The sequence below is a fragment of the Leucoraja erinacea genome, chromosome 34 (genome assembly GCF_028641065.1).
Source record: "Leucoraja erinacea ecotype New England chromosome 34, Leri_hhj_1, whole genome shotgun sequence".
In the NCBI taxonomy this organism is placed as follows: domain Eukaryota; kingdom Metazoa; phylum Chordata; class Chondrichthyes; order Rajiformes; family Rajidae; genus Leucoraja; species Leucoraja erinaceus.
Genome location: NC_073410.1, coordinates 230,505 through 244,128, shown reverse-complemented (window position 1 = coordinate 244,128; position 13,624 = coordinate 230,505). Strand labels below are relative to the sequence as shown.

At 37.0% G+C, this 13,624-nt stretch overlaps 1 protein-coding gene across 5 annotated transcripts in view; it reads right to left on the bottom strand.

The window, feature by feature from the left end:
• The window catches only part of LOC129712854 (adenosine kinase-like), a 75,987-nt gene that overhangs the window by 7,735 nt on the left and 54,628 nt on the right, over positions 1 to 13,624 (bottom strand). For all 5 annotated transcript variants that reach the window (XM_055661582.1, XM_055661577.1, XM_055661578.1 and 2 more), the window contains exons 7-10: positions 4,771 to 4,941; positions 3,965 to 4,000; positions 2,014 to 2,128; positions 303 to 389 (exon numbers count right to left, since the gene is read on the bottom strand). In XM_055661582.1, the coding sequence (XP_055517557.1) occupies positions 303 to 389; positions 2,014 to 2,128; positions 3,965 to 4,000; positions 4,771 to 4,941 (409 nt within the window). The remainder of the gene's footprint in view (positions 1 to 302; positions 390 to 2,013; positions 2,129 to 3,964; positions 4,001 to 4,770; positions 4,942 to 13,624) is intronic.

Genomic DNA, 13,624 nt, shown 5'->3' with positions numbered 1-13,624 from the left:
TTCTACATTCTCATCCAAGTTGTTGATATAAACCACCAAGAGCAATGGGCCCAGCACCAATCTCTGAGGTTGTATTTGACTTTACAGCTACAATAATAGATATGACCATGTATCTCTCCATCAAAGAATAAATAGTAGACTATACTTCCAATTACATTAGTACATTTAGCCTCTTTATCAATGGTTCTTAATTGCCCCATAATTGTTTAAATATCAAAGGAACTCCATTATGTGATGTCCTAGATAACCTGTGTTTTTTACAGAATTAACTTTGACATAATTTCCTTAGTAACAGATATTACCTCCAACAAAGGCATCACCGGCTCCATTTGTATCGACAATGTCATCTTGTTTAATGTCCAGGACAGGATAAGCAGCCACATTCTCAGCTGTTGGAATGAAGACATTGCGCAGATTTGTCAATTTCTATCAGGCATTATGGTGTGGAACAATAATTACATAAAAATAGTTCAGGTACAATGTTAGTATTACTCATACACAAAGTTTTCCACCCTTATTTGACACATATGTTGGGAAAATAATCCTTTCTTTAGAGTCTTCTTCTGTACTGATACAAAACTGAGAAGATTCTGATAAACAAGCACTAGCTTTGCTACACATTTGTAGAGCAGAACACAGAGGAGATATAGCTGTATGCCTCTATTGCTTAATTAATTAATGCCCATCTGCATCTTCAATACCATTATTTCTATTGAATTGGAGAGACAACTATTATAACATATTATTGTTTTACTACAATTATTATCAAGATAGATGCTGTCAGTTCAGCAGTGAAACTCTCAAAGACCCAGACAGCTGGCTCACAGACAACCCATCAGCCACAGCCACCAGGAGCAGTTCTGGAACATTCAGGATGGTATTGAGAACTTTGAATGCCACAGGGACCCTGTGTAAAGGGTGGAAGCAGCACACCATTCATAAACACCCAGCACTCTGTCTGCCCAACAGGCTTCCTGCTCCTTCTAGTGGGAGAGTCTTCTGATCCCACACTAGCATTGTCAGCTCAGAACCCAGTGACCAGAGTGCAACCCCCAAGATTGCCTGACAAGGACTTGGGATGGAAATTTACTAAAAATGTTGTGGATCTACAAGACACCAATGAACCCAGGGCAAAGAACACATTCAGAATAAATGTTCTTCTTTGTGTTAATGAAAGAATAGAACATGGTTATTCAAACTGATTTACTGACATTGTGATTAGTTTCACAATAAGTTTCACTACAATCTACTGGAAATAACTTTTACTGTCCTGACTTGTTCTCTTTATGGATTGAGCTTTACTATGTTAACATATCACACACCAATCATTCCAGAATCAGATTTACACAATTCACCAAAATAATTCAATTGTTACTACCTAGATTATAGCCATGAATTATTAAACCTCACAACAGATTGGGCATTATAGCTACATGGTCACGTCTACAAAACTGTTGCAACTTCACTGACCATTTATTAGCCATTTACATATAAGCCTAATTACTGGTCTAATAGGAGTATTGGTTATGCCTTGTGTAGCTCCGTGGTGTCAATGGATGCTAAATTAAAAACAACTCTTGTGCTTGTGTTCATTAAATGGTTTAATGCCAAAAGGAAAGGAAATCTGAGCTAAAATGTAAAAAAAATCTAATAAATTGGCATCTCCTACGAGATTTGCCCTATGGGCCATGCATTTGTACATCCTTAATCATTATTAAATTACTTAACATGATACTTTGAGCCAAGAGAATGATTGCACCCCTATACACATGAATTACAAACAAAATGAAGGATTATGCGGTATTAGAAGGTACTTTTAGGAAAATAAACCCTCTGATTCCATTTTATTAATGACATCTATTTTTCTGTTGTGAATTAAAGAAACTGAAGTAATAGTGTTCCAAATCTATTCAAGACGAAGGCTTCTCGTGAGGCATTAATAGTCTTTAGACATTAATTACTTTACAAATATACAAGAGGATACAGAAAGTATTTAGTTTATAATAAAGTTACCTGTGGCTGCAATAGTATCATCTTTGCCTTGAGTGAAAACGATGATTCGTTGTCGCTTTTTGTTCGCCTTTGGCAATGCTTGTGCTTTCTTAGCAATTTCTTTAATATCTTCTGTCTGAAGGCAACATTCCAGTGTCATACATCATCTTATTTAGACACCTTGGCATTAATTAGAACCTTAGTGCAGTGACTGCAGATTATAATGACTAGTATATCTACTGTAACGTGGGTCACATAGACAATGTTCATAATGTGTTAACCCTTTATTAGACCATTGAGAATTTATTTGGCTCTTGTTTTCTCCATGGATGTTGCTAAGCCCAAGCCTCTCTCTCACTGCAGGTTTTTCAATAATTTTACAGTGACAACTTTATCACAGACCCTCTATGATCTCCTCTTGTTTTGTCAGCTCTTATGAAAGGACCTTGACCTGAAGCTGCCTCTTTCCTCATGGATGCTTCTTCACCTGATGAGCGCTTCCCACATTTTGTTTTGTTCTGGATTCCCACCATCTACTCCAGATTTGAGAATGCTTGATTGGATCACAGATATATGAATATTACATGGGTTAATAGCTGAAACCACAGCAATTTATTTGGTCAATCGTTGCTTGAAAATTGAGATTAATAAAAACTTTTAACATCAGATGCCTCAGTAATTTGGATAATGACAGGTTTTCTGATTAAACAGCCGCCATGGATTATTTGTTAAATGAATGCATTGACTTGTCTCTTCCACTTTAAGCTGCCTTTAACAGATGACAGGTACAATGAGAACATCTAATCCTAAAACATCTGATCCTAAAGCATCTCTATCATTTGGTAAAAACCCTTTGAGACAAGGTGTTACGTTTTTCTGGCTGGCAGGATGACCTGTGTTCCAATGCAGACGCGAGTGTCAAACACAAGATAAATGTAAGGCAAGAAGTGACACGGATGCCCCAATCACTGACGCATGGACAGAGTTTTGAATGTTTACCAATGAAAGAGCAGAACTGAAGTTATAAAATGTTGCAACTAATAAATGCAATCTTTTAGTATATAAAAATGTTTACATTACTTCAGATATTACGCCATAAGTTATAAAATGTTTACATTACTTCAGATATAAGGTGACTAAGTGGCATATTATTTAAAAGGCGAGCTAGTACATGAACTGTGAGACTTTGATTTTATAAGAGGCGAAGAAATGATTAGTTAGTACACTTCAGATTCAATAATATCTTTGTAATAATTCATATTATAATAAAAATGAGTGCTCTCTTGCAATCCAGCTTAGTAAATGGCATATACTCTACACATGCAACATTATTATTGCAAAAGCAATCTGTCATAGTCTTCAATCATTTTATTGTTGTCTTGCATTCAACAGCAAGCTCATCAAATGTATTGCTTCATATATTTTGTTACCTATGGCAGCTGTACAGACTAATGATCAAAATAAGCATCAGTCATAATCCACACCAGTAATGATTTTCTGCTACAATCAAAAATGCATTGTTTTCACTTTATGAAAGGTGTCTTTAATTTTCCTTTAACTCTCAACCATTCAGGCCTCCGTCACACAGCACCATAACCATTAGTATTAAATTCCTGCCACTACAGAGAGCAAATTGTTCTGCTGCAAACGGACCTTCACACAATAAAATTAAGAGGAAGATGCTGCTATTAAATAGTTAAAATTAGACTCCTTATCTGCACAGGAGGTCAAGCGGTGGGCAACCACCCAACCTTCAGTGAATAACGTGTGTAGGATATGCCGGGTGCCGGGCTTGCAGTGTGCCAGACATTATCATAGTGGCAGAACAAAGAGAGCAGGATGACTGCCAGGTAACCATAGTAACAACCCAAGGACTGGAGAGTATAATAGTGCATCAATCACTGTCCAAAGAACTTCATTATCAGCAAAATCCTTTAGGATCTGTTTAGTGTGCAATTGAGGGTCAACTCACCTCAAAACCTTGTTCTCTAGCAAAAGTGGCAGCCTCCTGCAAGAGAAATGAGCAGTTAATTATAAAGTGCTGTCAAGACTGGTGAAAATAACACACAATTTAGGTGTAAAGAGGCACTATTTAATGAAGCCAATTAATTTAACAAGTGCTCCACTGCACACGTACAACAAAGGCTTGTTTCTCTTGCTTTCACTCTACAATCTCTGCACAAAAACTGTTTCAAATGTAGTCAAATATATCACTTTACAAAAAGACACAATCCCTCTTTCTCCCCTTCAAATTTCTCCCTCTTCCCTCTATTGCATCCTAATAAAATAGCGATTCCTACTGCCCTTAATAACTGGTAGATGTCATAATTGAGATTGGCTGTTACAACATTTTCCAGTACAATCATTTTGAAGTCCCAATGTTTTGGCATCCACGGAATACGATGAAGAAACATCAGGGCTTTTGTCTTTGAGACTCAGCTTTAAAGCTTTCCTTCAAAGTCTAGAAGATAATGTTGCTGTATATTGTGTTGAATGCTGTGGATGTGGACTCAAGATGGGATGGTTAGTATAACCTTAACAATGACATTAATTCATTAACACTGAATTCTCCAATTGTAGGTCTTACAACTCAACAGTAAGAACTGAAGATAGACACAAAAAACTGGAGTAACCCAGCATCTCTGGAGAGATGGAATGGGTGACGTTTCAGGTCGAGAGCCGTGTACTCAATGGGCCGAATGCCCTAATTCTAACTTTTCATGTTTTCATACAGCATTGCATTCAGTACAGCACATGAAAGAAAAAAAAGCAACTTACCGTCTCATTTCCAAATAGAATGTCAACATAGGGGATAATTTTCATTAGATCTTCCTTAAAAAACTGTGAGATGAATGGAGCTGATAGATTCAGGCCCAAGATCTTGTTGCTTTCAGAAGCATGCGATGCCACTTTCAGAATGGAGTCTGCCGAGACTGTAATAAAGAATCCCTGGAATAGAACAAAAAGTGCTTAATGTTACTTATTGGATTGGGGTAAGTCTGACAATAAATGTACTGAAGGAGCGATACCAAACCTCTGGCTGTTCTCACAACAACAACTCGTTGCTATGACAGAAAATCTTTTTAAGCAATTCTCATTTGGGATTGAACTGTGAATAACACTATTGGTACATTATTGTTGTGTAAACTGAACAGCTGACATGGATAGTTCACTCACTATTCCAAAAAGACCCATTTTCCTCATATTCTTATACAGGTTCTGAATAATAAACTTGCGGAAATATATTTTGAACACAATGAAAGTAAATGTACCTGTTCACCATTACAAAAATAGTTTCCACTATATATTTGTGATGTGGTATTTCCGTGTATTGAGTAACCATTTCACACTCAGTACTTCAAAATAGTTCCAACTGAACTCTAATTGGTGACACAATTTGGGAAACCCATTGTATTATTTTCCTTTTGGAACATCAATTTTAACTACGATGATTGAAAAGCCGAAGGCAGCTTTGGGATAATTCACTATTAACAATGGTTGCACTTTGGAAGCGCCATTTAATGTCACTGGTGACGAGCGTTTCAAACTGACAATAAGGTGAAGATTTCAGTTAAGATCTAACAGATGGTAGCCGTAGTTCAACATTAGTTCACACTGTCTGAACGATGCCACAACAGAAATCAAGGAGCAGTAAGTTAATTGTGCAGACAAATTAGGTATTATTAAAGAAACACAGGGGTATCTACTTTTGATTGAAGAACACTGAAAACGTACAAAATGAGCAAAAGTACAAGAACAAAGATGATACAATGGAAGCAGAAGTAGTTTGAGGCAGTGAGAATATTTAAAAAACAGAAATTGCATTAAAAGTTAAACAAAGCGTGCAGAAAATACTCCCATCTCACAGATGTTTGGATTGAAGCACTTTCAAATGAATTCCATTGTGGTCAGAATTGTATGGCAGAGTCTCAGCTCTCATCTGACTAACATGAATGCTGTAGTAATAAAGGAAATTATTTAGCTGGTGACACATGAAAGAGAATTTCAAAACTATTTAATACAATCCAGTATATACAATGGGGTATACTGAAAAATCTTGTTTATTCCTGTATTTAGACAACCTTGCAGTTCACTCAAATAACAAACTGAGTAACTAATTCGATAGCCACATAGTGCTGGAGTAACTCAGCAGGTCAGGCAGTATCTCTGGAGAACACAGATAGGACACTTTTCAGGTTGGGACCCTTGTTCATTAATTCATTATTCCCATCATCTTTACACCAATGTACTTTACACTTACAGCACAATACAATACAATACGGTTTATTTGTCACATTGAACATAAAGTGCAATGAAACATCATTGTTTTAAATCTATTTTATTGCTGGTAAATATGTTCTGTGGCTGTTAGCACACCTAATGGCAATTGCTTTTTCAGTGTGATGTACCTGACAATTTAATCACTGGTTTTCCAATGTATTCTTTTGCCTGTCATTTTCATAGTACCTTTATTTTAAAATAATGCCAGATATATTCACCCAATTTGTTACGTTGATCCAAAATCATACCTCATTCTAAAATGAAAAATCATGTGAAAACATAGTCTAAGGATTAAATGTTACACAAATGTTACTTCAAAACCTGTTTCATATAATGAGCGTTTCTTCATAGAAGTGAAGTTCAAGTGATACTTGATGATAGGAACACACAAGCATCAGGAATTTCCTGCAGCAGCCTACAGTTAACTAAATCATTCACTCCCTGATATGATGCAACACATCATTTTGTATTTTTCCTGAGTTAGATAGAAAACGGACCATTTACTTGCTTTTAATTAGGTTTCTGATTCATTGAGGAATGCTGTTAAATAATTGAATTTCATTAACACCACATACAAAATGAGAGAAATTTCCCATTGGGACGTTGTTTTATCGAGTATTTGGTTTCAGGCAATTGTCTCAAATGGCACAATAACATTCTAACCCCTCAAAATGAATTGGGGTAATCAAAGCCTTGGTGATCAGGAGGAATTATTATCATTTAATCAAAATATAAAAAGATTTCAAATCGCAGAATTGAATTTTGTTTGATTTCTCATTTAATCATCATACAAGGCTGTAGATCAGTGACACTCGTGTTATGTCATGCTTTTGTAGATAAGCCCACTTGCTTTTACAGTAATCCTCCCTGCCTGTTTCCCTTAGAATTAGAGAAACGTGCTAGCATGAAGTTATCTATGCCATGTCGTTAATAAAGTCTATGGACCTTTATCGTGGTGTAAGGTTTGTTATTATCACAAACATAACATGACAATGGCCAAACATTGATTCAGCAGGCAGCTAAAATTCTCAAGATCCATTGCCCAGTGTAAAGTTGCCTGAGCAGCAATATTGCAACCTGCACTAGTGCCAGCATTAGGACATTTTGCTCCAAATAAATATTAAAACCCTTTTGATAAACATTGTTTGCAATAGTTTGAGAATTCATTATGACTTATCTTATATTTATTCCACTGACTGGAATATTCGCATTATGAGAACATTTCAGCCAACACATTTCTGTTATTTACACAGCAGTTGTCAGTTCTTAAATCAATGGTTAAAAATAATTAACCGAGAAGCCATCACAAATAATTATAAATTTATAAAAGATCAGCTGAAAATTGTTTTAAATCTATTTTATTGCTGGTAAATATGTTCTGTGGCTGTTAGCACACCTAATGGCAATTGCTTTTTCAGTGTGATGTACCTGACAATTTAATCACTGGTTTTCCAATTTATTCTTTTGCCTGTCATTTTCATAGTACCTTTATTTTAAAATAATGCCAGATATATTCACCCAATTTGTTACGTTGATCCAAAATCATACCTCATTCTAAAATGAAAAATCATGTGAAAACATAGTCTAAGGATTAAATGTTACACAAATTTACACAAATTAACAGTTCTATGTATAACACATCAGTTTTAGTTTTTCTTTCAGTTGTCATTTAGCTTATTGTCACATGTACCGAGGTACAGTGAGAAGCTTTTTGATTGAACCTCTTTTGACGATTTCCCTCCTGGAAATTGTTCTATCGAATACTCGCCAGTGGGGGGGGGGGGGGGGGGGGGGGGGGGGGAGGAGAATGGAGGGGCAGGGCAAACCGTAGGTCACAGATGAACACAGGCAAGGAGAGTTTTTTTTATAAGCAGATAGTTAGACAAACGTCAGAGATGAACACACACAAGGTGTGAGACAAAAGGATTAGAAAGCTGTAAATTGTGTAGCTAGAGGATCGTGCAGGTGCAAATTGTTTACAAATGTAGGTTCTGATTCATTACTGCGCACACTGTGACCAGTGGAGTTCTGCAGGGATCGGTGCGGGGACCTCTGCTGTTTGTGATATATACAAAACGTAGACAGGTTGGTTAGTAAGTTAGCAGATGACACCAAGATTGCTGGAGTCGTAGATTGTGAAGAAGGCTGTGAAAGTATACAATCAGTGCCTGCTCTGTGGCGTTGATGTACAGCTGAAATGGGTTTAAATGAGGGCTGTTTAATAAAAAAGAGAAATAATATACTCAACAATTGATAACATCTATGGGGAATGAAAGAGTAATGTTCCAGGTCAGTGGTCTTCCACCAGAATCATTGGAACGAACAGCAGCTGTGTACTCTGGACGAGAATAACAATGAATTATCTAATGCAAAAGTAGAACTTTGCTGACTGTGGGAATCTGAAATAAAAACAAAAAGTGCTGGAAATTTCCCTCCTGACAAGATGGACTTCTCTTTTGACAAAAAACAAACTGTTGGAAGAACTCGGAGTGTCCATTCTGGAGCGTTGATGTACAGCTGAAATTGATCAAAATGAGGGCTGAATATTGACTTAGGTCTCTGTGTCCATAATTGGAAGAAACGTTGTCGTATTTTTCCGTGCAGAATGACTCGGACTGGTATTAACCTGCAGATTTCTTAGTTGTTATTCTTATTCACCAATAAAAATGCAATATCTCTCAGGAAAATGTTCTTCTGCCAGAAGATTAAGGTGAAAGATTAAAAACAAACATTTGAGAAATGTAAAATACAAACTTTGGCTTTAAAGTGACCAATTTATGAAGCTGATTAAACCGCAAATGTGGCATTTTGGGCTCACACTTTTGCCAATCAAAATTACTTCCAGCCATATTGCATTTGTAGCTCTAATAAATGACCTTAAGCCATAAAGAACAAACTGTACAGAGACTCATGCAACAGTCTGCAAGCATGCTTTTTTTAAAATACTGATAAAATAACAACCACATGCAGGAAGATATTTGAAACTCGCTCGGTTGCCAGCAGCCCTCACTAGTTGCTTAAAAAAATCATTCATCATCTGCTAACCACTGACCTGAAATGATTGCTTTGGTTTTTTTATCCCCATTTGCTATGAATAATTCTAAAAGATGTGGGTGATTAAATATTTGCTGTAATGCAAATATTTAGTTTTAAGTGTACCTCATTGTGATTCTCATTTACAATTCATGACACTATTAGCTACAAAAATATATAAAAAGCAATTGTACGAAAAGTTAAGTGTGCACTTCAATGTTATTTCGCTGAAGTGGTAAATCATTTCAAATACCTCCTATGCATTAAGTTACATTTATAAAAAGAAAGTCATATTAGAGATGATTTGCTCTAAATTTCAGTTACTTTGAACACGATAGTATCTCAAAACATCTTATATTACAAAAATTGTTACAATGGGAATAGATTTCTCCCCAGTCAACATAACCAGCAAAACATGTTACTAAGGCATTCCGTGCTGGCTACTTCAATTGCTGCCTTATCCACTTGGGAGATCCCAGTCATGGCAGCAGCAATTACTGAGAGGTCTTGAATTAAAACAAGATCTTGCTTGTTCATTCTGTGTCCTTAATTGTAACCAACTTCCTTCTATCAGACCAAAGGGAAATAAAATGAGCATTGATCATTTGAAAAAGTGCACCAGCTCTCATTATTGGGGTCATTACTCCAAACTGCAATGATCCCAAGCAAGGTAATAGTTTGAAGGATAGTTATGATCTGGTCTCTGATGAAAGAAATAGTTATAAAGTCTAATATAATGACATATGTTGGAGGTAAAACACGGACAAATTTAAGTTCAAACTAGGCTTCACCATCGCTTTCAAATATGTTCACATGCAGCCTACAGACAGCGGTGAACAATTATCACAGACTCCAAATGAAAGATTGTATCAATGATGAAGAAAACATGTTGCACTGAGATATGAAGAACTGCAAATGCTGGTATTTTGAGCAAAACACAATGTTGGAGTAATTCAGTAGGTCAGGCAACATCAGTGGGGATAGACACAAAAAGTTGGAGTAACTCAGCGGGTCAGACAACATCGCTGGAGTAAATAAATGTTTAAATGCCTCCTTAAGTAGGTATAAGAGAGCTCTCAGCACCTAGTCTTTCTTCCAGTCTTTCCATCACCTTTGTAAGCTTTTATTGTTGTTTAGCAACATGAGGACCAACGTTGTGCCAATGAAAGTCAAAGAAGCCATTATGAGAAACAAGAATAAAACTGTTAGAGACATCAGCCAAACCTTATTCTTACCAAAATCAACTGTTTTGAACATAATTAAGAAGAAAGAGAGCACCGGTGAGCTTGCTAATCGCAAAGGGATTGGCAGGCCAAGGAAGACCTCCACAGCTGATGAATGAAGAATTCTCTCTATAAAAGAAAAATCCCCAAACACCTGTCCGCCAGATCCGAAACACTCTTCAGGAGTCAGGTATGGATTTGTCACTGACCACTGTCTGCAGAAGACATCATGAACAGAAATAGAGGCTTCATTGCAAGATGCAAACCACTGGTTAGCCGCAAAAATAGGATGGCCAGGTTACAGTTTGCCAAGAACTACTTAAAAGAGCAACCACAGTTTTAAAATAATAGAAAATATGATTGTATTTTATGCTATTGAATTGGTGGCCTGTATTATTCCCAGGTTAATGAACTCCAGCGTATATCCCACAAAGCGCATTGTATGAAGCGTGGTATGTTATACAAGTTACTTGGGAAATGCAGGCACATGAAGGTTTGAAATGATGGAGGTAATGTAAAACAGTGCCAAAGTTGAAAAAGACAATCTTTAAAGAATAATACTTCACATGGACATATTTTATTCCATCAAATCTCAGAGTGAATTGATACAATTAGAAAAATGTGTGTGAATTTGGAACATAAAATGTTAATTCAAAGTGGAAGAAGAGAAATGCATCAAATGACGAGGCTTACTGCTGGATGGTTCGAGCTTGCAGTGCTGCACAGATTACGTGAGCACATGGGGTGGGGGAGGAGCACATTCTGACAGAAGATGAATAACAACCTAACCTCTTAAAATTCAACTGTAAAATTGGCCATTATAATGAATATACTGTACTTATGATATCAATTATGATCCTGAAACATGCAATCTCTCTCCTTTTTATTTCAGCTTTTTCATTAATTGCTTCTGACGAGTTCCCTGGCAACAGTCTGTACTGCACTTTTGGCTCTAGTTCAACATTTTATCTTGTGAAGCAGCATCACCACTGCCTGAGCGATTGCTGGGATTGGCCAAATAACTGGTCTAATAATGCAGTTTCACCATCACATGATGTAGGACCAGGCGTTGCTGCCAAGCTGCATAAATCATCTCCCTAAAGGAGTTCATTCTGTAAGCAGATTTGAGAACATGAAACCAATGTGGCTGCCTTCATTCATTCATTGATCCAATAAAACATTTAGAAACAATTCTGAGGGTAGCACAACTACATATTCCAAAATAAATATCTTCCTACAAAATAATAGGAGACAACGAATTCTGGATATTTTTGCAGATAGGTGACATTGCAGAGTGACGAAGACAAATATCAACATTAATACTTTATTGCAAAACTTAAATGATTTTATTTTCCTATGTACAAAGCTACTTTATCCTAAATTATGCTAAAAGATCCTGCAATGCCGGCTTATCTGCAAGACTATATGGGTATAGAGTGAAGGACTTACGAGCTACCAATGCATGCACACATTCTAATCTTTTTTATTTATAACTAACAGTTTTGAGTGCCAATGCTCCCCCCCTCACCCCCACTGTAGATAGCAGAATCGATTAAGATTGCCCTGAACACAGATGTATTAACGGCTGTATAAAACATTGACACTGTGGTCCTCTAGCTGAAATAAACTGAAACATCATTTTCAATGGACTCTCTAACTGTATAATCAATTGTCACACTTAACACCAGCTGCTCTGTTCTCAATGATCAAGTAGATCTGCTGCAGTGAAGGAGCACAAGAACATACAATCAAATAGACCAGCTTCAAAACTAGGACTACGTACAGCTTGTATTTGCCAGATGTGCCAGAGACTATCTTTAGAACATGTTCAAATACATTCATGACACTTGGAGGTTATATATAATTATTTACATTATTGTGCTGTATTAGTTTCACCGACATCATTTGACAGTACCTCGCTGAAACAGAACTTGAACCATATGTTACAAAGGAACATAATGATTGGATAATTAGCAGATGGCTGGGAAATTAAGCTCAAGATGCTAACCTTGCACAGTACTTTCATTTCAAAAGAAGCAAATAATTGAAAAATAACAAGCTAAGAATGGTATTTTTTCCCCACAGACAGTTGTAATGCTGTTGAGTAGCAATAACAAGGTAAACATTTTAATATTTAACGGAAGAAGGGTCTCGACCCAAAACGTCACCTATTCGTTCGCTCCATAGATGCTGCCTCACCCGCTGAGTTTCTCCAGCATTTTTGTCTACCTTCAATATTTAACGGATGTCTGTTTTCCAACAACCAACCACTCACTTGCTTTGACAGCTTTGGGCTACTCAACATTCACTTATTTTCCATCTCCCAGTGTGACCATGCAGCTTCGATGAACACTTTTTTGTGAACAAACCAGAGGCTGATTTGAATATTCAAGTGCACCAGCCAGATTCAAAGCAAACAAATGGAGGTGGTTCTGAAGTTCAAATGTATAAATTAGAATAGACATGTGAACCACTCAGCACCAAGAAATTCACCTGCCAACGCTACTCATATGGATGAGTTGGGGCAAGGAGCCTATTTCCATGCTGTTCAGCTCTGGGGCTCATCTTTGCCTCCGCAGATGCTGCTTGATCTGCTGATGTTGGCCTTTGACTTGCAGAGTGTTGGGAGCCTCCTTCTCCAACATGGAAACATACCCAGATTGTATCTCAATGGTCGCCATCTTAAATAGAATAAGATTATTCAATTTGTAATTTTACTAGCCAATCTGTGATCCCAGTTTACTCAGATCAAATTTGTTTTCAGTTGATTGAAATTGTCTCTCTCCAATTGACGATATATAACATAATGGAATGAGAACACTCAAATTGATAGGTAATTTCAGTCAGCCAGGTCAGGAAGGACTGAAATCATGTGGACCAATATGCAACTTTCACAAGAGAAGGAATTTCCTGATGTATTGTACTGCAGAACAATCTTTATTATGAAGTGAGCGGTTATGGTCCAGAATATACACCCAGGAATAGTGGAGGCAGATACAACAGGTGCATTAAAGGAGCTGGACATGTGGGGAAGGTCCTGCTGGACCATGTGGCAGGGCAGGGGATTTCTCAGAGCAAGTATGCAGGCAATGGGC